Source organism: Pterocles gutturalis, unplaced genomic scaffold (genome assembly GCF_000699245.1).
Source record: "Pterocles gutturalis isolate BGI_N339 unplaced genomic scaffold, ASM69924v1 scaffold6333, whole genome shotgun sequence".
Taxonomy (NCBI): Eukaryota; Metazoa; Chordata; class Aves; order Pterocliformes; family Pteroclidae; genus Pterocles; species Pterocles gutturalis.
This window is the reverse complement of record NW_010122873.1, coordinates 40502-65532: the sequence shown is the minus strand read 5'-3', so window position 1 is coordinate 65532 and position 25031 is coordinate 40502. Positions and strand designations below refer to the sequence as shown.

Sequence of the window (25031 nt, the reverse complement as noted above, 5' to 3'; positions counted from 1 at the left end):
AAGAGTGGTGTGAAAGTCTCTGGGCTAAAGCTTCCTTAAAATAAGTTAACCTTTGCGGTAGTGGAGAATTTTCAGAGGGAACTATATATTCTGCTATTCTTAAACTTGGTAGCACTATTAACAGAAAAGAATACCAATAAAAACAAAACCCTGAAAACTTGCACTTTGTAACAGTTCTAGAACTAGACCCAAATATTCATCAGTAACTATTGTAAACCACAGAAGCACTTGCTGTGTTTATTGGTTTTTTAACAGTTCATAACATCCTGTAAGAACAACTTCTTTTGGTCAGAATTTTTTTTGTGTGGTCACAAATTCAAGACTAGTGTTTTATCTGGGAAAACCTCTGCAAAAAATCTTCTGCTGTTTTTGGGTCAATTGTGGATTTACAGGACTCTCTCCAAAATGATTAGTTTTAAAAGTCAAATTTTTTGTCAACCAGCCCCTCCCCAGACCAGTGACAAGAGAGAGACACCAATTTAAAAGCTGTATGGAATCAATTTTCAATCACAAAACACTGAGAATTTTAAATTAGTGGAAAATAAGTACTCCATCATGTTGTTTAAAGACCTGTATTGTGAATGAAGAGGTACCAACATTCTCATATGTGAGTTTTACGCTGTTAGTTAACAGTGGGATTCTTTACACATCTATTTTCTGGTTTGCAAGCACAAAGATACAAGGAAAAAAAAAACAGTACACTCAGGGATGAATATTTTAAACTTTATGCTACTGCACAAACCACAATTGTGCACGCACGTACCACCTGTAATGTGCTTGTGTAAATGGTGAAATGTCTGTGTACTGGTTGGGTATGAAAAAATTGTAAAGACATCACTGAAAAATATGTTGGTTTATGTTCTTCTTCCACATTTCTTATTTAAAAATGAGAAAATTAAATACAGCAAATTACATTAAAATTCTGCTACAGCTACAAATTCAAGGCACGAAACAAAGTTATCATCGTAATCTTCAACCTCCCACACTCAGAGGGTCTGATCTAGGAAACTCTGCACGTGCAGATTGTCACACTGGGCCCAGTGATTATTCCAGACGACTAATTACGCTGGTAAATGTGTACCTTCATTGCAATGAGTCCAGTTCCACCATCAGATATGCAGGCACAGCTCCAATTACTTCAATGGAAGTTGCATGGAGGTATCTGAAGGCAAAATTGAGCACTTTAGGTGAAATTTTTAAAGATGGCCTCTTATTTTAAGGACAGATATGAAAGGATTAAGATATATCACCTAGTGACCGAAGTCAAAACCTCAGATATCTTAATCCTATCATACATGCATGAAATAGGCTGAAGATACAAAATCAGAGGCAAAACTGAGACCCCTTTAAAAATTTAGCCCTATATGTGTATGGTGCACAGATTACAGTTACTCTAAAAATTAAGCCTTTCATTGTGTGACTCTTAGGTGCTTCACCCTGTAAACTGCACATTATACTAAATAATTTATATGAAATAATGTTACTCTGTATTACTTACAATACTTGAGCAAAAATATTCTACTATGTAATGAGATGCTATTTTGGTGACTACACATGAAAATCACTGCAGTCAAGGTTGGGTAAATACCCAACCTTAACTCTGTAATTCTTGAGTTTTGTTATGTTTAAAACCTTAACAACATGCTTATGTTCTGGTTTTCATTATTAGATATCATTATATAAAATAACATGAGAACAATTAATGAGGACTGTGAAGTAAATCTACATTATCTAATGGAGAAATTTGGTTTTGTGCATGGAGTAAAATGTCATTTAGCACCAACTAGCTGTTAATTTATTTCTGTGCAAGCAACTGTGTGAAATGTAAGTCTGCTGTAGAAAATACAACTGTGTTCTTTCCAGCTTTGTTTACCATGCACATCTGAATGTATCTTGTAACTAGCTCAATTCTGTGATGGAAAATTTCATCTGCCTGAGAAGCAGCCAGGTATACTCTTTACATGTTAAAAAGAAGCAGAAATAAAAATCTAACACTGGAACAAAAGCACATCAGCAGAAGGTGTAACAACCATAGGTAACACCACCATACGATCACATTACTTTCTTGAAACACAGCTGGTTACCACAGGTAATGAAAATTTGACATAAACAATACTTCAAGAGCTTAACCTGCTTCTTAGAAAAATATGGAACTACTTTATTTTAGGACATCGGTATTTACAGAGTGCTCTTCCTGGAGCTCTTGAGAGGTAGGACTAAACAATAATTTACAGATCAAAGCACTGGAATCCCAAGATCTCTAAATGCTACTGTGGCCCTAGAATACAAAATACGGAGATTTACTGTAAGTGTCTCAAATTAGTGATACAACTACCATCAATATCAGTTGTGCCAACATGTTAGTCTCTTTGGTGTCAGAAGTTACCTTTCAAAGAGCTATAACTCCCCTCTCTTCAAGAGCTGCTGATTCAGATGTGAGATCAATCAGTATAAGAAGTAATTGAAAGAAGAGAACTCACTGAGCAGACTGCTTAGATAAGGCGTGCAAGTTTAGAGCTAAAGCTTTTACTACTACTAAACCATGTGAAGGCTGTACAACAATGATGTACATAAACAATCAAGCCACGCAGAAGAGAAAAGACAGACTTACGAATGGAATCAAAATGTTATACTTCGATTTCATTAATATATTTATAAATCGGTCTGACTTCTGTAAGCCCGTGTGTACTGGGTCTGGATGGGATGGAGGCAATCCTCTTCACAGCAGCCCGTATGGTGCTGAGTTTTCGATTTGTTACTAAAACAGTGTTGATGAAAACACACTGATGTTTTAGCAATAGCTGAGCAGTTCCTGCACAGCCCCAAGGCTGCCTCTGTTTCTCATGCTTCCTGCCCCCCAGCAAGTAGGATGCAGATTGAGAGGGGAAACAGCCAGGACAGCTGACCCCAAGTGCCCAACGGGATGTTCCGTACCATATAGCATCATCCTCATCAGTAAAACTGAGAGTAGTCTCTCCAAGGCAGCTGTGGCTCAGAGCCTGGCTAGGCATTGGTCTGCTGGTGGGAGGTGGTAAGTACATCACTTTTGCATCGCTTGGTGGTGGAGTTTGTGGTTTGTTGTTTGGTTGGGGTTTTTTCCCCTCCATTTTTTCCCTTTTCTTATTAAACTGTCTTTATCTTGGTCCATGAATTTTCACTCACTATTCTCTTCCAATTCTCTCCCCCATCCCACTGTGGGGTGGTTGGAGGGTGCTTATTTGCTGGCTTGGGTCAACCTACCATATCAAGCTACCAAGAATTAACTGCCCAGTGTAGTTATGAATAGTCTCCTGTCAAACAAACAAATGTTCCCCAAGCTATTACTTAGTTTATCATTCAACTCACTGCTAAATCCCATCTGGCTTCCACTGTGAATGGGATTCAAAGGAAGAAGACATGGTCTACAAAGATTAAGACCATCTCCCATCTCATAGGCTAGCAGGTCCAGCAGCTCCTCCTGGGTCTCTTCCTCACATGTCATTCAAGAAACATCCTTGGGAAGGCTGTGCACCCCGTACTGTAATTCATAACAGATTTTACAGGTTTCTAAATACGCTACATGCTGGAAGTACAACTAAACATCTGGTTTTCCAATCTTTGCAGAGGTGATCATGGTATCAGTAAAAGAACAATTTAACATACACACATAATAGAAGAGTTGTTGTTTTACTCACAAAGTAATTAAAAAGCTTCCTTGCATTTCTTGTAATAAAAGAAGTTTTGATTAACATTCAAGGTAGTTTTTGGTACATGTTTCCATCATAAGAAAGTGTGGGGTTTTTTTTATTTACAGCCTATAAAATAGATGCTGTTCTTCAATTGTCTAAAATATGCAAATAATATGCTGCTTGAAGAAGGTAGGGAATCAACTGAAAAATACAGCTACAAATCTCATTTTGAGCCTGCAACCTATGCTCAAAGACAATTAGGACAGGCTAACAGTTGTTTTTTCTTAAAGGAGATGGCCATTTCATAATTTTTCTAAGACATTATCTGTTTACTAAGAATTTATGTACTAGTCATACTCCTTTAATATGTCAGCATTATCGTAAGGTTTATAGAGAAAAAAAAAAGTATGGGCACATTCCAACCCCTATCTGCTGTTTAACTGATGGAGAAATTAGACCTCGCTAGAATCCAAACTTTTCAGAATATATGCTACTTTTTCAATTATGTACAGAATAACAGAAAAATACGCAATACCCTATACTAATATATCAAATATAGTAGGGCAGAAAAAGTTTTCTCTTTTTTTTAGTGCTTTAGTAGATAGACAGAATGTATCATATGGCATATTTCTGTTATCCAGAGAACGTGAATCTAACAATGCACAAAATGTCACTCTAAAATAAGTTCAACCTGCGCTGGTGTCAACAACATATCAATGCTATGAAAATCAGCGAGAGTCACAAAAGCTGCACTAACTGTAGTGACCAGTGCAAAAGAAACTGAAGTAATTTTAAGGTGTTAAGTCCCCTAGTTAAGGTTTGAAATGGTGACTAAGCTCTATGTTCTTTGCAAAATTTCCTAAATGGCAACGTATGTGGGCTCATTTAAATAAGGATTGTACCACAGGCAGCAATATTGAACTAGCAAGGAACAGCAAAACATGCTATAGCTGCCTTTCTAGCTCCAGCTTTTAATTCCTGAGCTTAACTGTTTAGGTATCCACCTCTTTCACATTACAACAATCATCAAAGAGACTACATTATGTAAACTTTGGAAAGCTGTGAATCTTGACAATAAATAACATCTAAAAAGAACCCACTCATACATTTGAAAAAAGGGATTAGAATTGTTTTAGCACTGAAACTACCTCCTGTGTAGCAGTGTTACCATCACCAAATTCCAAGGAAAAGCACCTTATACCCAAAATGGAACTGCTGTACATGCTAGACATTCGTCTCCAGCAAAATATCACTTTCTCTGAAGTGGAGGCTTGTTGCAAGAAAGCAAGAAAGGAGAAGGGAAATTTTGTCAAAGTCTATGAAAATACACCTTTATGCTTACAAAAAGAACAACAAATTCTTAAATGCCATACAGAGATAGGGATTTTTAGAAGAGAAATAAACATGGAAACTGGAATATATTCAATTCACCTGAGGTCAATGAAATCTAATATTTCAGAAAGATTATAATTCCAAGCATACTGTTGGTGAAAAGGATTCAGAGAGAAGTCATGAGAATTATACAAAGTCCGGGATGCAGTCTTGCAGAAACAGATTTGGGAAATTCCTAAAAAGAAAGTAACTGATAACCATACTGGTGTTTCCTAGACTATTCAAAACCTATGGATGTCTTAGCACTGGCTATACCATTTTCTGTAATGGTAAAGTCAGCAACAACCACAGAGTTTGCTCTTAAGGCACTTCATGTTTCTGTTCAAGATGGTTAAGACAGAAATAAGGTGTAGGAAAACAGTAAAATTTCAAAATCCTCCAAGTCTTACCTGCACTATTAAATGTTGGAGTAAGCTAAGTAACAAGACAAAATTAGCATCAAGATTTCTGACAGCTGTAACCCTTACGACCAGATACTGCACATCCTTTATGATGAAAACTTTAAGGGAAAAATTCTAGAAGTCTAAAATGACAGAAAGATCTGCTAACACAAGGAAGCTACTGATAAGCAAGTTGAAGTGAAAATTTATCTCATAAAAACACTTTCATAGTAACAGTGTTTCTGGGGCACAAACAGAAGATTCTGGCAGGGCAACAGGGAACTGCACTTCTTCCAGAAGCCAACAGAGATTTGACCTATTCTTCACTCTCTAGCGAAGAGTCTAGTCTTCATACTAAGAAGGAAAGTTGTATAATGACAAACAGCCTTTGGAATTATATGCACACACAAAGTATACCTGTGGTAGGTTTCATACCTTTAAAAATCCACAGCATACTCTACTGTGAAATTTAAAAAAAAACACATAAAATTTTGAAACCTTGAGCAGATGAATGTTTTGAAATCTAAGTTTAGTAACAATGAAAAATCAATTTGTTGCCAAGATAACAACTTGTTACCACTTCTCTGCATATACAACTTCAAAAAGTACTTATTGGCACCACGCAGATAGTGAGGGAGATGGGCTCTGAAGCCTGCTCTGCAGCCCTGGTGCCTGTACCTGACTAGAACATACTGTGGCTCCTTTAAGCTCATGTGCACGGGTTTCCTTTCCATGGGAGCTCATACCGCTCTGGAGCTCCTCCAAAATCAGAGTTGACGCATGAGCAAAGCACATACTCAGGCCACCAAGCTGGGAAATTAACTTGGATCCTCCCGTACACACAGAGGCATGGTGGCCATCTTGAGTTTAATAACTCACTCCAGAAGGAAGATAAGCCAATATACAAATCTGAACGGGCTGATGTAACACTGAATTCTGCAAGTATGAATGCATCAGTGGGATTCACCCTTTCAGAAAGTAAAGAAGTTGTAGGGGATATTCTGTTCCAAGTTCAACTCACAGTTTGGCTTTGACCCACCCAAACCTGTATTCAGACCAGAATTTCCCAAGAGCTGCAGGACTCAGGACTAAAGGTCATAAAAAGTTAATCTGTGCTATTAATGTTGATGCAGCACAGTATTATGCTATTAACCTTAAAAGGGATTCATTTTTTCATTTTTTCTCTCCAAGCTTCATTCTGATATTGAGATAACTCCTACTTCAACAAAAAGAAAAAAAAAAAAAAAAAAGGACTTCTCTGCAATGTTGCCTCAATAGGGACGTGACCATCTACACTTTTCACCTTGTGGACAGCCTTAGATACCTACTGTTTGAGCTTACTGAGTCACTGGTGTCAGCCTGGACTTCACAGGAGGTCAGATTCATTGGAGGTGAGCACTGTATGTAGGGCTAGAAGCCTGCTCTACAACATGACCAACTTTCTGAGTGTCAAGGGTTTGTCATGCAAATAAAACACAGCTCATTCCTCAGAATCTCTCTGCATATGAAGGATAGTTTCCAGCCATCATCATCCTGAACTATTCCCAAGCCCAGATCTACAAAACATCCTTCACAGATGTCAAGAGCCACGGCTGCACCATTAGAAGCAGATGTTGTGCAGAGCTCAAGAAGAGCTTAGGTAAAATCTTACTCTTCGAGTGAACTTTAACTCAATCGAGCAACTTCTGAGCCATGTAAAATACCATGACTACTCCTGTTAAATCCAGTATAATGCATTTCAATAGGAAAATTAGAAATCACAAGAGAAACCATTTTCACATTCTAAAGAGGGGCATCAGACAGCATTTAGATATCTGAGAAACAACCTTCTCAGTGGTTAAACACCGTGAACTAAATACTATATACTGACACGGAATATATTGAGGGAAAAGCCAGTATCAACAGTTGCCAAACATTTGTAAAAAATTACATAAATATTTACCTTTTGTAGAAGAGTTAAAAGTCTCTTGCTCTTCAATGAATTAAATGCACGGAATGATGGAAACAGAAAAAGAAATCAGCAAATTTAAAGTTAGATAAAGAAATATGTTACATGTGACAATGGCATGTACAGTAGGCAGTACTCCAGCATATGCAAAAGTAATGTAGAAAATTAAAATGATAAACCATGACAAATAATAAAGCCTATGACTACTTCTTTGAAATTAACAGGAACAATGAAGTTACTGAGATCCAGATTGTGGACTCTTTTAAGTATTCTGCTCAAGAAGTATTGTCACACTCAAATTTATGAACAACATGAAAATCTTAACATTGCTTTAAGTATCACTCTCGCTTCTGAACCACAAAGCCCTGATTTAGATTCTGAAGCCTTTTCTGCAGTAGTGAGAGTTAATTTTCTATTAACTGGAATCTATAATACTCAATCATAACCACTGGACTATTGAAAAATGATCTTTAAGGAAAACATAAAAGATTATTAGGCTTGAACTCATTTGCAAGAGTTAGCAATGCTGAGAAAAATACTCTCTAGAGTGAGCAAAGATTCCACAAGCTGCCTCAAAATACGCAGTGCCACCTAATAATTTCAAAATAAAACCAGAAATATGAAGACAGAACAAACAACACTAAAAGACTAAAATCTAAAATTGAAATTACTTTTTCTTTTGCCACTCAAGTTTTATGTTGATGGATCTGAAAAAAGGTTTTCACTGAAAGGGTTTGATCTTTACTCATTACTTAATCTACAAGCTCACCGCAATGACATTTCAATAATTGAGCACATATACACAGAACAGTTTTCACTAGCTGATTTTTTTTTTAGAATCTTAAGTTGGTTAAACATAAAAAAGATATTGCAACTCAAATGTATTATTTGACAACATACGGATTTTCTATACGAAATTCTGATTCTACTTTGTTTAAAGGAAACACTGGACATCAAAATGCTTCATTCCTCTGTGATGTGTCTGCCACTGGAATTGTACATATATAATGCCCATGAAGTTTATACAAGTAACCTCCATTCAGTACCATCTCCAACACAGCTTTCGCTCGTGAAACAGCAGTCCACACGCACGCGTGCACTTCACCCTGTGTGCAAGCTACGCACAAAGCTTATGCAGTTTTTTCTAACATGAGCTAAGATGCACCAATACTTAATGCTAGTCCCAATTCTGCCTTTCTAAAGGTCTCTGCATAAGGCCTGTTGCCATAAACAGATGCCACTGGAAACAACGTACAACCACACTGGTTCAGTTATGTTTACAGATGTTCTTTACATGTAAATAGGCGGCTGGTCATCACAAACCTTACTCTCATTATAGGACTTCAGAAATATGAAACCACATTGCTGAGGCTATGAAAAAGAAATCAATCTGCGAAGAGTCAAATAAAAGCAGATAGAGGGAGAAAGACCTGTTTTGCATTAATTAGCTCTTAAAGACAATTTCCGTACTACAAACAATCATTACACATTTCTCTTGCTGGTTCATAAATTTCAATCGTACATAACATGGTTCTTCTTCTTCACTTGATAGATTTCCTAATATCATCCCTCATATTATCTACTGCAGCTAAAAAGGAGTGTAGAAATATGCTACAAATCTTACGGCTTTATTCAGTTCCTTGATCAATACAATGATTAACCACTGTACAAAATTGTAGAGACCCACCCTCAATTTCGAGTCAAGCAACAATTCCTGTGACGTTTTATAGTTGCAATGACACAGGACGGACCGAGTAAAGATTGCAGAAATATGCTTTATACAAAAGTATCATTGAGAAAATGTGTAACTACATAACAAAGTTGTTATAAAACATCTGAAAAACAACGTCAATGCAGAATCCCCACCCCTCGTCATGATTTGCACTGTTCCACTCAAACATGATGCAAATAATAAAACCACCAAAGCAAATCTCTTATAGCTCGACACAGGATGACATATTAAGAACACAGCATTGTCCTTACCATGGCTTACAATTTCACTGCTTAGTCACTGAGCCAGGACATTTTCATATTATTAGGTCCTTTTATAAAATTATCAGTTAAACAAAGAAATAAAAAATGCTTCCTAAGTAGCGCAAGTTAGGGTAATGACTACTAAATTGTGACTTTTTGAAAACACACACAGACACAGCCTAACTTTCAATATTCAAGCATCTCAAGACCTTTGGTTGCAATAACATTCCAGTGTGTCTTGCACTCTAGCAAATACTCCCGACAGGTTGCAAAGAAAAGAAATACAGCCATGTCTTGCTTGAATATCACTGGGATTAAAATAAAAATCACACTGCCTAAAAATTACATAAGCCTACAATCTCAACTGTAACCACTTTTAAAAGTCTGCATGTACTGGAGTTGCTACAAATATTATTTAGCTAGAACTGTTTCAATCTAAAATAACTACTTCCCTCCCCACTCCAAAACTAGGCAAAGCTGCTATCACCCTTAGAACATAATCACCAATAACTTGTTGTTTTGTTTTGTCTTTTTCCTGCTAGTGTGCATAATTATGCTGTTTGGAGGTTTTAGTCCTTAAATTGGACTTTTTACTCTATGCTTTAGATTTTTTTTCTCTGTTCCTGATGATGGTCGTACCAACCCCATTTCTCTAATGGAACAGGGACCACGACTTTGGTCTTCTCAGCAACAATTACTTCTATTAGATGGGGTTTTTTTTAAATAAAGTGTGTCTACTAAGAAGGACCTTTTAAAATTACCTTGACTTTTTATGATTCTCAAACTAGCGGCCAGAGCAGTAACTAAGACAACATCATCTGGTAGTGACAGGGAAACAACCATTTTTTGTTCCAAACTTGACAATGACAAAATGGAATGTCCAAGATGCAATGTTAGTCCTAGAAGTCTTATTAGCACGGATATGATAATTTACAATGGAGAGCTAAAGATTAAAGATTGAGAGTAAAAATCTCATCTAAGATTAAGAGTTAAAATATCACTCTGTTTCTCGAGATGAAAAAACTACCAGTCTCTTATTCCTTCATTAATTCCCATGTGTTCTCTAATGAGAACTTTAAAGAGTAATAAAATTACTTTACTGGATTATTCCATGCCTCCTGAATATGCAAACAGTAAATAAAAAACCCATTCTTGATATACAGACATTCAATCTTTTTACAGCAATTACTGTAATTTGGAAAACAGACATAGATTCATAGAAGTACATATTTAGATGTGTAGACAACCCTCCCAACACAAAAGAAGCTGTAGAGAGTGTAGAGAAGTACTTTACTATAAAAATAATAATTACGGTATATCATACAGGATTTCCTTAAAACGCAGGATGTCAATGCTGACCACCCAGAAGTAGTTTTATTTATAAATGAAGAAAATGCAAAGAATTTTAAAATGCTCCCTGGAACATTTGTATGTTGCACTAGATTTTGACATCTATATCCATGGTGACTGTAAAGTTAAATCAATAAGGACACAATTTGGTTCCAAGTACAGTTAATGGAAATATTTACAGACCTCAATATCCTTTGGATTCAATCCTACATTAGGGTCAGATCACTTCTAGTCACTCCATTTGACCTGGATACTCATTTGAAAGGGATGTAAATCAGAGCCTTACATCTTACAGTCTTACAGTGTCACTGAACTTAATTTCTTACACAGTATAAAGTTTATACATACTATCATATTTATTTCAGAAGATGCTTAGAAAACCATTTAAAAATCTTTTATAAAATCTATTCAATTTAGTACTTCTCTGCAAATACATTATCAGCTTGAAGAAAGTGTTAAACATGGGTAAGATCAGAAAAACTCCCTTTCAAAAGGACAAGCCAGTCAGTTAGACAAAACCAAAGTACTGTGTAGAGAAGGATATCTCTTTAGCCTTCGTTTCCATGTGCTGCAATACAGTCATAATGACATAGGTGGTATGATAACAACAAAGTAAACGATATGTCACATCCCACTTGTACATTTATAAATAAGACGCAAGCATATCAACCACAAGTGAAAATAAGAGTTCAGTGAAACAGCATTACTTTACAGATGTTCATGGTATCAACAGCTTCCTATGCCTAGAGTAGCTTTAGCCTTCTGCTCAACTCTCACTTTTTCTTTCCTCTTCTGTATACATCCCATCTCAACTTATTTTCTTGGTAAGTTTTACATTAATTTCGAATGTCTTTAAAAAAACATAAACTAGTATTTTATTCTCAACACACCAGTTATCAAGAACAGCAGAAAGATGACAGATGAATATCCAAAGGAAAGCCAACTTAAAATTGATTCATCACTATATATAGTACCAAGTTCTGAAATTGCAGAAAGAAATTTGAAATTCATTACTTATTACATTTCCCTAAAAGCTTCCAACTTAATAAAATGCAGAAACAGAAGGTGTAAATGTAGTTTGCAACTATTTTATAATCGAGACACTCCTAGCTTTACTACAAAACAAAACAAGACGATTCAAACATGAAGTTTAAAATGAATAAAAGTCTCTTGTGTTAGTATATAATCATTCAGAATAAATACACGTATAAAACAAGAACACATTTTTATATGTGTTAATTGAAGATCTAGTATGCCATCACAGCTCAAAGCCATAAAATTAGTGCAAGCAGATTGCATGTTAATGTAAGCCATCACACAAATAACCCCCTATGGTAATCTATCATGATAAGAAGGTCACGGTCAGCAACATTATTTATTAAAGACAGCGTTCTGCCAACAGTTCTGGAAAGCACTACAATGTTTCATCATTAGAAGCATTTCTTTAATTTCCACAGAGAAAAAAACCTTGTGATACACGGCAATCTCTGTTGTTGCTTGTAGTTAATGAGAAAACAGGCTTTTTAAAGACAGAAGAAAACCTGAATGAGGAAACATTACCCATTGTGCCATTTCATTTGACCATAATAGCTCACACTCATACTCTGTGTGCAGTATGTTGCTAGAGAAGGAAACAGTAATATTCACACATATTTGACATTAGGATGTAAAAACCATCTTCCACAACCATTAGGTCTACATTGTCTTTTTCAGAAAATAGCAGCACCCTTTGATCAGTTCATTCTTAAGAAGGAAAGAGCTGGTGGGCTGTGCTTTCACATTCCCCATGGTGATTATTTTCATTCTTTAGTCACTGAACTATCAACTCCAGGAGAAAAACCATAAAAGGGTACTAGAAAATTAAGGCAATTAAACCATGTGTAATAATCTACCAGTTAAACTCTAATGGATTTCTCAGACTACAAATCCACTTTCATTCTCTTCTATTCCTTTATTGGTAGAATTATAGCATTGAACACATAGTTATGAAAGTAGTAAGTAGAAAAAAAAAAAAGGTGATAAATCAAAGAGTTTGAGCTATCATAAGCTCATTATTTGATACCTTGCTCTATACTGCCACTTCTTACTGGAACTTGCGGTAGCTGTCTTCCCCTGCGACTGCTGAAGGATGTGTCTGCAGAAGGAGACTGTGTGGGACTTCCTTGTTGATGTATTCTGCAAAAGAAATGAAGACAAAAGGAAAATAACCAAAATTAAGAAAATTTTTATGTTCTAAAGTTTAAACACGTATTAAGTTGCATACAGCGAAGATGGGTTTGACGAGGTTTGCATTTGGTGTATTCCATATGCACACAGTCAGGTCCCGATACCTAGCAAACTCACATTTATTTTCTCTAACTCCCTTCAACTAAGGAGAAATATTTTCCTTTGCTTTGATGTTTTTCTTTGTTTTAATAAAGTACTAGTCAAAAACCACTGAACAAAAAGCAGTTTTCCAAGAACCATTTATGATTATGACTCACAATTGATATATGTTTTCTTGCACTGGTACAAGGGCAATAGAAAATGTCACCTCTGTATTTTGACTTTTGTATCCCTTTGTGCTGATGCAATCAATAATTGCACTAGGCCATGGAGAAATGGACAGTATCTATTCCTATGGGATAACATGGTGTTCTTCCCTGAACTCAAAGAAGGAAAAAGACTTTTAAACTTGGTATTGGGGGGTGGGGTGTGTGTGTGTGTGAAGAACGTACAAGATTTTTAATATTCTTATCTAAGCAAATATCCTAAACCCCTTTGGCTGAATTCTAGCTAGCACTATTTTGAGTACCTTGGCTACTTGATTTCTTATACATAGATGCAGCATCTGAGCGTAACACATCAAACACCTTTGGAACTCTGGTAAGTTTTAATTGAAAATAAGTAGGGCCACCTCTAATAACTAAGGAAAAAGTTTAAGTAAAACAAAGACAAGAAGAAGCAGACCGCTAAGAGGTAAAGCCTATTATTCGATGCCCTTGCCAGTTACAAGAATATCACACTGATTATAGTGGATAAGAACTGTTCATCTACTACACTAAGGTTGCAAGTAGATAATTTGCAATTTTATGGAACACATTTGTGGAAGTTCAAAATACAGTCGTTTTTCACACTACATAGATCAACTGACTTTCTCTTGGCCTGTAAGATGAGAGTTAGCTGTGTGAACAGCACAAGATTTCTTGCACAGTCTTAAAGCAAAATAGTTTGATAATTTTCATACAGATACATAACAAAACACAACAATGGAAGGACAAAACACAGCCAATTTTTTACTCTTACGTTGCATAATCATTGAAGTTCAACAGCAAGAAGTACCATCTGGATGGTGAAGATAGGTGGTGTAAAGGATATGGGAGAAGTGTAAATACCATGAAGAGAGGATAAACTACAGTGCCAGAATGAGTGAATGCGCCACGTATGCTCAGGAAAGTACAACACCACACTGACACCTGGGAGGCAGAACATGAAAGCTGTGCTGTACACATAATAGCAACCTTGTCAGAAGTGGAGAAGGTGGCGCCGACCCTCCAGGCACTAGGTGATGTACAGAGCATAAGGGTCTGATACTAGAGTGCTCACTCGACCTTGAGCGAGCATGATGTTTTCCCCTAATGACTGGCTGTTCAGTTGTTCGTGGGGTTGGAAGTCCCCTTCTAGAAAGACATGGTAGCAGACCCCTAAAACATCAGGGCCAAAAAGAAACTGTTCAGTTGTTAGCTCCAGGAACACCTTCCCATGCCCCCCTCCATCAAAAAACATTGTAAATCCTGGCTGCAGGACCAGGGTTGACATTTCCAATCAAAGTTATTAATTCTGAATGCAAATCCATTTTCAAAATGATTAACTGCAGAACACTCACCACTGCAGATACACATGACCCTAACTGTGGAACTGTTGAACTGCATTGCACATAGCGGACTGTTGGCCAGAAACTCTAGTTGCATCTTAAACACAGTAAACACAAGCTAACAACATGTATGACATAAGTAGTTGCACAGAGAAGGCTATGAATACTGTTTTACCACAAAGCATTTCTGTTTCTAAAACATATCTTTTATCTTCATTAAAAATATTAACTGGATTTCAATTAGTGTCCTAAAAAAGGACAATATGTAAGCACATATATCATTCCCTTGGTTTCCTGAGGAGTTGGAAATAAGGAATCTATTTAAGTATCTTTCTGCTGTAAGCCCTAAGCCAGAAATACAGTTCTGAAGGAACTCTAATGAAAATACAATTAAAATATGCAGTAAAATGATTAATTGTGCTAGTATAATGATTGGTATATAATTATTGGTAGTTTAATAATTACATACACTGCAAGTATAAGACCACCTGAAACATTTTGTTTGGAGAGTGATAAAGTATTCTAACTGTGCCTTTTTACTCTTCCTTGCTTTCCCAACAGTGTAGCATTTTGTAAATAGTACATATATATCTGCTGTTATTTCAGAAATTTCCATTTCCTGTGACATCATTTCACTCTGAGTTTTTAATTTTTTTTTAATTTTTAATTTCTGCAGACTTATGAAGTCTCTCTACACACACCCAACACAACTTTGTCACAAGATACAGCCAAAGTACCCAAGGGACTGTCTAGTTCATACGACTACCACATACTGAAGTAATCCTAAAAACAAAAGCACATGTGTAACATGTAGATGCCTACCAAGGATAACAAACAGGTTTGGTTTCAAAGCCATTTCATCAGTAACAGTTTATGTGAAAGTCCAGACACAATGCAACAAAACCAGGATTCTGTTGCCCTTGCTGTATTCCCTCTCAAACCCTAGTGCTTCTTTAGCTTAACATTCTTGCAGCAACTGATTCCCCTGATTCTAAAAGACATTTAACATAACAAAGATGAGCTGAGTTCTGAAAATCCCTGTTTCTCCATGATGTCTGTAACAAGAATCCATGCCAACTATTGCACGCAACCAGTGTTTAAGCATCTGTTGTTTAATGTCATAACATCCATAAGGTAAACAGATACCTTGATACCATGCTTGCTTTTACTGTGAATGAATGCTCCAGTCTAACAGTCAACATGTTCTCAGTTCCGATTTTGCTTATTTTAGAGGCTAAACAGCCTGGAAATGTCTGAGAGCCCAGTGAAGCACTACGAAGAGTCTGCCCTGCCATTACAGAACAGACACTTTACATGAGACTCAGAAACTTACCTCCTGCTCTTTCAGTAATACCCTTTTTACAGACCTGTTCCCTTCCACAAGAGAAAGACAGAGGATCTGCTTAATTAAAATGAAGACAAATCAGGCTTAAGACTTGCATTACTTTGGGTATTACCCTGAGCTGAATATGCTTCTTGGGGTGCAAATGAAAATACAGCTAAAAGGGAACAGGAATAAAACTAGAATGGAATAAAGGGCTTGCTGGCCTAGGAGGAAAACCAGCTGTGGAAAGGAAGAAGTCTGCAAATGGCCAATCAGGAGAATGAGACAAAAAGGAACAAGCATGGGAGACAAAAGCTAGTGTATGACTGAGGAAATGAGACATAAGTGAGGTAAGCATGGAGAGGAAAGGAATTTGGGAGATAAATGATACCTGGTGAGCAGTGAGGCTGCAACGAGTGTGTATGTGTGTATCTCATCCCCTGGTTCTTTACAGAGGAAGGTACCACTGCAAGCAGCAAACCTACTAATTCAAGTGCCAATGGTCTACAGGGGAATCCTACAAGTTCCAGCTCTGACTGCACACAAGAAAATTCAAATTCCTTTCTCTTCAGACTGATGTCTCACAGGCACATACTAAATAAAACTTGTTGCCACTTATGGAACAATAAAGAAAAACTGAAAATAAGAGAGCATCACCAATTCAATGCACCCTTGGTACAGGGTCCTATGTAGAATATAGCAAGTACAGTTAAAGACTGTATGCATCATAACATATATGACAGGCAACCTCAAATCTGGCATTTCTGGGGTGATCAGTTAGGGCTGAATGAAAACATTTTATAATTAGGATGAACCAATTTTTACCAGTCTTGTTCATTCATATGATAACAGAAAATGTTTTATTTTGACGTAATCAGTTTTACTCCTTCAGAAGGCTTTACTGAATCCCATCTTGAAGGTATATCATCACATTAAGAGAACACTTAGGCTCTGTAAACTATCCTGAAAAGGTTTGTTTGTTCCCTTTTACGTATATTTTCTAAGCTATCACAATACCTAGAGAACTTGCTTAAGCTTACATAATATGTTGAAAGGCTTTATAGAGAAGCTGATAGCACACCAATACCTTATTCCAGTAAACTGGTCACCTAATAGTAGACAAGATCTGCAAATTGCAAAATAAAGACCAAATCTAAGACAGAAATGGATAGTTGAGGAAGAAATAGTCTTGAGTTATATTTGCCATTTGAGAAGAGAATTAATTGCTGGTCCTATTTTCCAAACTTTCTGGCACCACTGCAAAGATCAATCCTAAACTACAGCACTCAGACTTATTTAGAAATTTCTGTCTCACATCTAATAGCAGTGAATTATTTAATGGAAACTGAAGCCTACACCGTATGCCATGGAGGTGTAAAAAGGAGCACAATTCTTGTTTCCCTATGCTCTTGTTGTACTGGGTTCATCACTCTTAAGATCATTAGAAATCAGAGCTGGCTTTTCTCTTCTGGAGAGTAAAAATGTAGCTACAGAAACTCAGACTTTTGGTAACTGTGTAACTTCAAGGGAATCAATACCTGAGAATTTATGCCAAATTTATCTCAGGACAGCAATGACTGAAGTATCAGCTTTCAATCCATTAAATTCCATTAAAGTTCTGTATATAGACCCTGTAGCAATATTTTACAGCAGCCTCCAGACTCACACTTTCTCATACACATGAATAAATCCTCAGTCATAGGCTATAATTATGAAAGGCTTTGAAATGTCCACGGAAAAGAAACAAAAAACAAACCCACCTCAAAATTTCAGACCTGGGCGAGTCATTTCAAGCAGAGAAACACATTGCCCAAGCCTCAGAAAGGCCTCTTCTTCATAAATACCTCTACATGCTTATCTTTAGAGATGGAGCCAATGTGCTACTTTTGTATTCAACATAACAACTCATAATCACAGTCCCTGCAAATCTGTTCCTATATCACCTGCAGTATCTCAGATTTACACCTTCCATATGATGAGATTAGTGTAAAACACTGATTAGTGTAAACAGGTTGTACTGAGGTATATGTTTTTGATCTACGCAGTGATCTTCACATCTACAGAAGAAAGATGTCCCCAGTTCTCACACTGAATTATCAGGTTTGAAATGCAAACACATATACTGATTCAATGATTTGCTCAATTGCAGTTGTTCCTTTCGTCTCCCAATCCCTGCTCTGCTCTTTTGCCATCAGAATATCTTATATTTTCTTTTCCTTTCTAGTTATGTTTATGTTCCCATTTTTTCCTGTCCCATTAACTTCATGTCTCTTTCCCCCCTTATCTTCCTTCTCAGCTTCATGCCAAACTTTCTAACCATATAGTCTGAGAGGTTATCAAGAACTGTGAGCCCCTTGGACCTCAGTCCCAGTGGCTCCCCTTACTCTTCAGAATTTAGACAAAAACAGAGGAAAAATTGGCTTTATTAGTGATCTCAATGGCAAAACTGTCCCTGGCTTAAACACAGCAAGGATTTCAGCCATCATTTAGGTAATTTTTCTGGTCTAAACTGAAAAAGCAACTGGGCTGTTGTGAAAATGGAATAATCAAAACCAAAAAAATGTAACCATTGCTTTTGGATCAGCAACAACAATCATGGACTCGAAGCAGTAAAAGAAAATAAAAGCTCTGAAGTTTTGCTACATAATGTCCATTTTCATTGAAAATAAAAAGACGTCGGTGTTGTTCATGGAAGTTTTTCAACCCTCACAATGTAAACAGAAGTACATTGCCCCTCTGCTAATCAAGAGAACACAAATCTGTTTCTGATAAATGCAGGATCTCACCCCTCCTCACTGCTCTTATTTCAGCTTGTACACAGGGTTTAAAACTTAACTTGATGTATTTATGATTTAGTAGACATCTTCATTTTTTTCACTTTTTCTTAAGAATTTGAACACATAACCCTATACTACTGTAGCATCAAAGCTAAAAGCTAGAATGACAATACAACTACAGGAAAATTCAATTAATACAAAGGTTAAAGTCCCAGTGTCTACATTAACTTTATGTAACAATTATAAAATTTTCTATACATATCTAAATTGTAACCTTACATTTTTATATTATAAAATGAAATTAATTTGATCAGAGACATCTTGAATTATTAATATATTAATATATTTTCCTTATCCTCAAATTTATTGTAAAATAGATGAGATTTTTTGAAAAAAAGATCAGTGTTAAAGCGCAGAAAATGCTTAGTCCCATATTTATGAAATATGTTAAGCATTTCCAAATTTCATTTTACAGAGATCAAGATACTGGCAATAGGTCTCAGATTCTGGCTCATAAAACGGATGGACTGCTAGTCTTTACCATTGAGTTTATCTGCAATGATGGAGATTGCTAGAAAAATTCCATACGTATGCAGCACAGCAACCAGTGCTAATAATATAGATACAAAGTAAATATAACTGTTAATTATGACAAGATGGCTTTTGCTAATGTCACAGATGTTCTACTTTAAAAGTCATATTAGAGGCATATTCCAAAAACCGGATTCAGATTGATTATAAGAGAAGTTTATTCATCGATGAGCAATCCTACCTTTCTGTTTCAGTTGCGGTGCCTTTCCTAGCTTGTTTTTGGCTGCTATATCTTTCCACTTTTCTGGAATGCCTGTGAAATGACATGTCAGAAAAGAAATAAACAAAGAAGAAAAAGAATATAAAAATATGAAGATTATATATTTATTAATGTATCATAAAGGTAGTAACAGAAATGGTTGACAGACGAAAAAATGACGACTAACTTCATGAACATGCTGGTGAACTCAAGGTTTAAGACACATGGCCCCGATTAGGTTTGATTGAGGCTGATGGTGTGAAAGTTATGAGGTACAAAAACAGGGGAGGTAACATTAATCCTGACTGAACATGCAGCTAGTTCCCACTTCACAGTCTGCATTTGACTAGAAGCAATGTGACCTCATAGGCGCTTTAGTCCTCTCTGGACAGCATGAAAAACAAATGCAGAGTAGACAGCAGAAAAAAATGTTGTAGAAAGGACCAGAAAATACTAATCAAATGTAAACATTAAAAATTGCGTTTAAATCTAAATTTCCTAAAAACCTAAGGTTAACAAAGTATTTAAAGTTATGGTTAGACCCTCGGAATGCAGCAGCATTATCACTCAAATTATGTCAGCCTCTTCATTTTCTGTTTGGTTGGTTATGGGGCTTATTTTCCACTCCTTACATCACTTGCTTAGACTGTGACATTACGTGCAATGGAGAAAAAGAGCACATAGTGACTATTCTTTGTAGGATGGAAAAGCTGAGAGTATGAAATGCTTTCCTGTGGAAAGTAATACATAGCACTAGGAAGCTGAATACACTTATTTCTCTGCTCTCTGTGCTGTCCTTGTGAGCAGCATACATTAGAAATAGGTTCAAAATTACAATTTCCTTTCTCTTTCCTTCCTCTTGCTGAGATGGTGCTGTATACAATTCCATCTAGCTCAACAGCCTAGCACAGCACTCACAGTCCTGGCTCAGCTTGAGCACACTGTGGGCATTGGCAGGTAGATATTTACATGTAGGCATCCTTTCATGCCCATGTACAATGTATGAAGAGTGCACTGGAGAGAAGAACACTCATGTCATATTCAAATTTACCTCTTAAATGTACTTTATAGGGGATTAGATACTATACATGAATAATACATGCATATATGTAGTTATACAGAAAAACAGAAAAAACCTAAACATGTGAAAGTATTCTGCAGAGCATATGAAGAGTATACTATAAACAATACCTCATTTAATTGGAACTATGATTCGAGTAAACAAGGATACCTCTGTGCTGCTCCAGGTTTAGCACTTAGGTGGTCTACACTGTCCTGTTTTGGAATGCAAGACTCCAGCGTCCTTGTTCTTCACAAAATTTGGAAACATAGATGTGAATTTGGACAGAATGAGCAGAAACAGAGAGATGGTCACATGCAGTGAAGGTGGAGACGTGCAGTCAAATATATAAACCAAAAGCATTAAGGCACTTGCTGCTGGGAAAAACTAGAATTTGCATTTCTCCTTCTATTTATTTAATCGATACACTTTAAGGAAATGTTAAAATTTTTACAAATAATAGCAACAATCTAAGATGCAATAAAGTAAAGAAATGAAAGCCACAAAATTTAGAAAAAACCCAAAACTTTATACTCTACATGCTGAACAGCAGCACTGTGGCTTAGTATTTGCCATTATCCCTCTTGAGAATTAATCTACAGTATTGTTCATTAGATTAATATATAAACCTATACAGAACATCTTCCCTTAGGAAGCTGAAAAAATGTGTATTTTCCCATTATATTGTGAAATTCTCCTGAAAATGCAATTCATTTCATCATTTCACATATTCTGATGAAAACTTCATTTTCTGTTGCCAGCTGGTCTGCTACAGTCATAACAACAATTCAATAGCAAAGTAGAATAACTGACTCAGCTTTTTTTTGCTTAAATTTAAATAAAGTTCAGAATATTTCTTAATTTCTCTCTTATTTTAATTTCTGATGAAGCTGTTTAAGAACTTCAGAATTTGGTCACAGCTTTCAGTTTTGCATAAATATTACTAGCTTGTTGGTTTATTATTACTTTTCTATGGAATATATGGTAAAAAAAATTTTTCCTTGATAAGGTGTATCAACGTAAGTTCTTTTTCAAATAGCAGATCTGTCTTTTAATGACAAAACTCAGCAAAATTTGCAGTCTTGACTGACTTGTACAAGAGACCTCAATGGTTTGTAGTGAATCTGTTTATTTATGTCGTCTTAAAGCCACCAAGAATGTCAGGTTCAATACTTCCTGATTTTTCCTGAAGATTTCTGAAAGGCTGGATGCATGTGGTATGTGAGCCGGGAAGTCACAACTACTCTGAAGGCTTGGTAGTTCCTCACGCTCATTCCTAGCACCTCAATTAATTTCTTGCAAAACTGCCTCCCTGATCAAGTCACATGGTGTTGCTGGAAAGATGGGAAAGGATCATTCAGGGCAAATCAGTCTGTCACTGGCAGCGCATGGCACACCTCAAGTTCTCTTTGTGAAAGTACCAGAAGGGTACTTGCTCCACACCTGGCTTCAGGATGACTCTTGCACATGCATCGTTGCAGGTGCATGCATGGCCACCAAAAGCTACTTCTCTTAACTGAAAGTATATGAGAATTAATTTCTAAAAGGCTTTTTTTTAAATCCAGTCTTGGTTATATGCTGAAATTATATACAGACTTCTCAAAAAGAACAGTCTGAATAAAATTCCCATCTACCATTAAATGCTTAACTTTCATTCTCCTTGTTTTCGTAATCACGTGCAAATTCACAGTTTCGCAGTTCTCCAGTTACCAGAAAGTCTTTCACTTTAGGCAGACTTTCTAATTCTAATTTCTAATATAAAACATAAAAAACCTCCCAGCAGTGAAGCTATCAAATTCAAACCAAAAACTTCTCTTTAAACTGTCTTAAAGAAATACACCATCCTAACCAAACACTTATTAATTCCAAACACTGAAATAACCCGTAGCTTCATTGTGTCAAGGTACATCAAGGAGTCACTCTTTATGGCAAGTGAACTAATTTAATAATAGCAACAATCTTGCCAAGACCTTCACTAAAATTTGTATTTTGAATCATTATCAATAAATAAAATGTTGCAAAAACTGAATTTCAATGATTAAAATTAGAAATAATGCATAAATCATATGGTTAAGAAACGTATTCAGAAATAGGTCTTCTTGATTGGACCCTATATGCAAATTGGGCCAATTTGTAAGACAAATCTGGAAGGTACTCAAATGAAGAGTAAAATGACATCTATCAATGTCAATTAATCTGTGAAAATATGATTGGAAAGCAGTGCTAAGCAGTTAGTTACCCCTGCTGATCCGTCGGACACTCACTCCCCAACTGCACCAGTTGTCAAACTGCCACAAGCACATCTTAAAAAACCGTAAAATCTAGAACTCCGTGGTGTTGGCCAACTGTCAAAGCTATGGGAAATAATCAGAACGAACGTAAACTTAATGAGTAGAAAACAAAGCACCTTTGATTCCCTCACTGATACTCTCTCCACACACAAGGTGGACTATTATTTTGTATTGGGCATGCAATGCAAAGAGCCCATGTTCTCTGAACTTCTCTTAATCTGGGAGAAATATCCTGTAACTGGGATGCTGCAACCAGTCATGAGGACTAGGGTCAGCCTAAACTTCTAGGTTCGCCACTGACTGAATCACTGTGATTTGGTGACCAGATTACCTGCAAGACCTCCAGGCCCAAGAAGACACTGATTTCACTAAGAAAATTAGACTGCTGTTTCCACAGCTCAAAATCTTTCCTGTAACATATTCTATATCCTACAGATGCTTTACTGTCATATGTTTGCTACCAGGTATTAGATTATTTCAAAACTTCAGCTGATATCAAAAGGCTTACAATTCTGTGTTAAGAATGGAAGCATTTAGATGAAAACCTCACTTTACTGATATGTGATATGATTATGATTTAATTCTAATCACTTCAATGACAACAAGATATTATCAAGTCTGATCCACTGAAGTCAAAGACAGTCTTTCCATTGACTTGAAAAACAGGAAGCAAAATGACTTAAAAATGCCTCAATGAAACAAAGTACATTTGTAAGCTATTAAAAGCTGTCCCATCAAAGGGATGTATCAGCAAAACTTCTAGAAATGTAGCGTCTGTAAGGAGAGACAATTTTGAAATAAATTTTCTGAATTTTCATTTTATGATTTATAATGCTGCCTTTCTCAAATAAAAAGAAGACACGCTATCCAAACACAATTACACTCCTCCCACGTTGTATTGGTGGAGTACATCCAGTATTAAGCAAACAAGACAAATTACTGTACAAATATAAGTCCTGTGGATAGACTTAAGCAGAAGGTAAGCACTAGCACTATGGTAACTGAGTTTTATCCAGTTTTATCTTACTGTTTTAAGTGCAACTTCGTGTATGGATTATTTACATGAACCATCTGTATCCTGTCATTTACTATAACACAAAAAATTTGAAGAGAAAATTTTGAATTTACATCTCAACAGAAATTATAATGTGTGCTTAAAAAAAACCCCTAGATCTAACTGGAAAAAAAACACCAAAAATATTACTACTGAGAAAGCAATGGAATATTGAAAGTGATTTGAGTAGAAAGGTCATGACAAGAAAAAATCAAAGGTGCTTCTATTAATCATAGGTTGTATTCAGCAAAAAAATTTATTTAAAGCACTGATGTTTTTAACCAAAACCTACCTTGTTAGGAAAATCTGCACCATGGACACCATCCTGATTTAGGACAGAATTTATGAACAGTGCCAATTTTTACATACATCAACTAGCAAGCGTTACCAAGACCTCCAACATATCAGTTTGTGGGGGTTTTTTTCCCCTTGGAAACAGTTTGTAAAAAAAAATGGAAAAAAACAAAAATAAAAATATACACCTAGACAAGAACAGGCTCTACAACAAATAATCATATTATAAAGCACCACAGTGAAAACATCACAAACATTTACAGAAGCAGGTGAAGACAGACTAAAGAACACTAACACAGATGACATTCTGTTGTATTAGACATCATAGTTCATGGCTTGTGACCATTCAAGCAAATAGAAAACTTGAAAAGACATTAATTCCTAGGTGCTTTATAACCGTTCAACAAAATGTAGAGATGATATCTAAGCTGCTGTTTTATTTTGGGCTTCTGGAGGTTCTAAGCCTCTCTCTACATATATGCATACTTTTAAATTTCCGTATACTCCTCTGAGAGTGCAAGATGCAGTAAGCCGCTTTTCAACTGGGAGGAGTTGACTAGTACCTGTCATCCTCCGGAGATGCATGCTGGATATGAATCCTGGGACTAGTAGGTCGTCTCCTCTCTAGGGAGGGGGACCATCTACCCCTGTTTGCCCATTCAATAAAACAGGAAAAAAATAGGATATTTAGTTTGTGATAAAATTAAATACATGGGATTTGAGACTGGAAAAATACCTCAAAAAGTAATGAACGTGTATAATTTAATTATTTTTTTCTAGAAGTTTTCTAATTCCCAAGCATACTATTCTTACGTCTCCTTACTGCAGAAAAATTACAGCTGAAACAAAGAGAATGCATGCCCCAAAAATGCAGAA

General features: G+C 36.2%; 1 protein-coding gene across 1 annotated transcript in view; it reads right to left on the bottom strand.

Moving 5' to 3' along the window:
• The window catches only part of LOC104464839 (regulating synaptic membrane exocytosis protein 1-like), a gene marked incomplete at its 3' end in the record, with an annotated part of 66225 nt that overhangs the window by 888 nt on the left and 40306 nt on the right, over positions 1–25031 (bottom strand). The window contains exons 16-20 of the mRNA XM_010077678.1: positions 24719–24802; positions 19439–19510; positions 14213–14395; positions 12775–12887; positions 7383–7412 (exon numbers count right to left, since the gene is read on the bottom strand). Coding sequence (XP_010075980.1) covers positions 7383–7412; positions 12775–12887; positions 14213–14395; positions 19439–19510; positions 24719–24802 — 482 coding nt within the window. The remainder of the gene's footprint in view (positions 1–7382; positions 7413–12774; positions 12888–14212; positions 14396–19438; positions 19511–24718; positions 24803–25031) is intronic.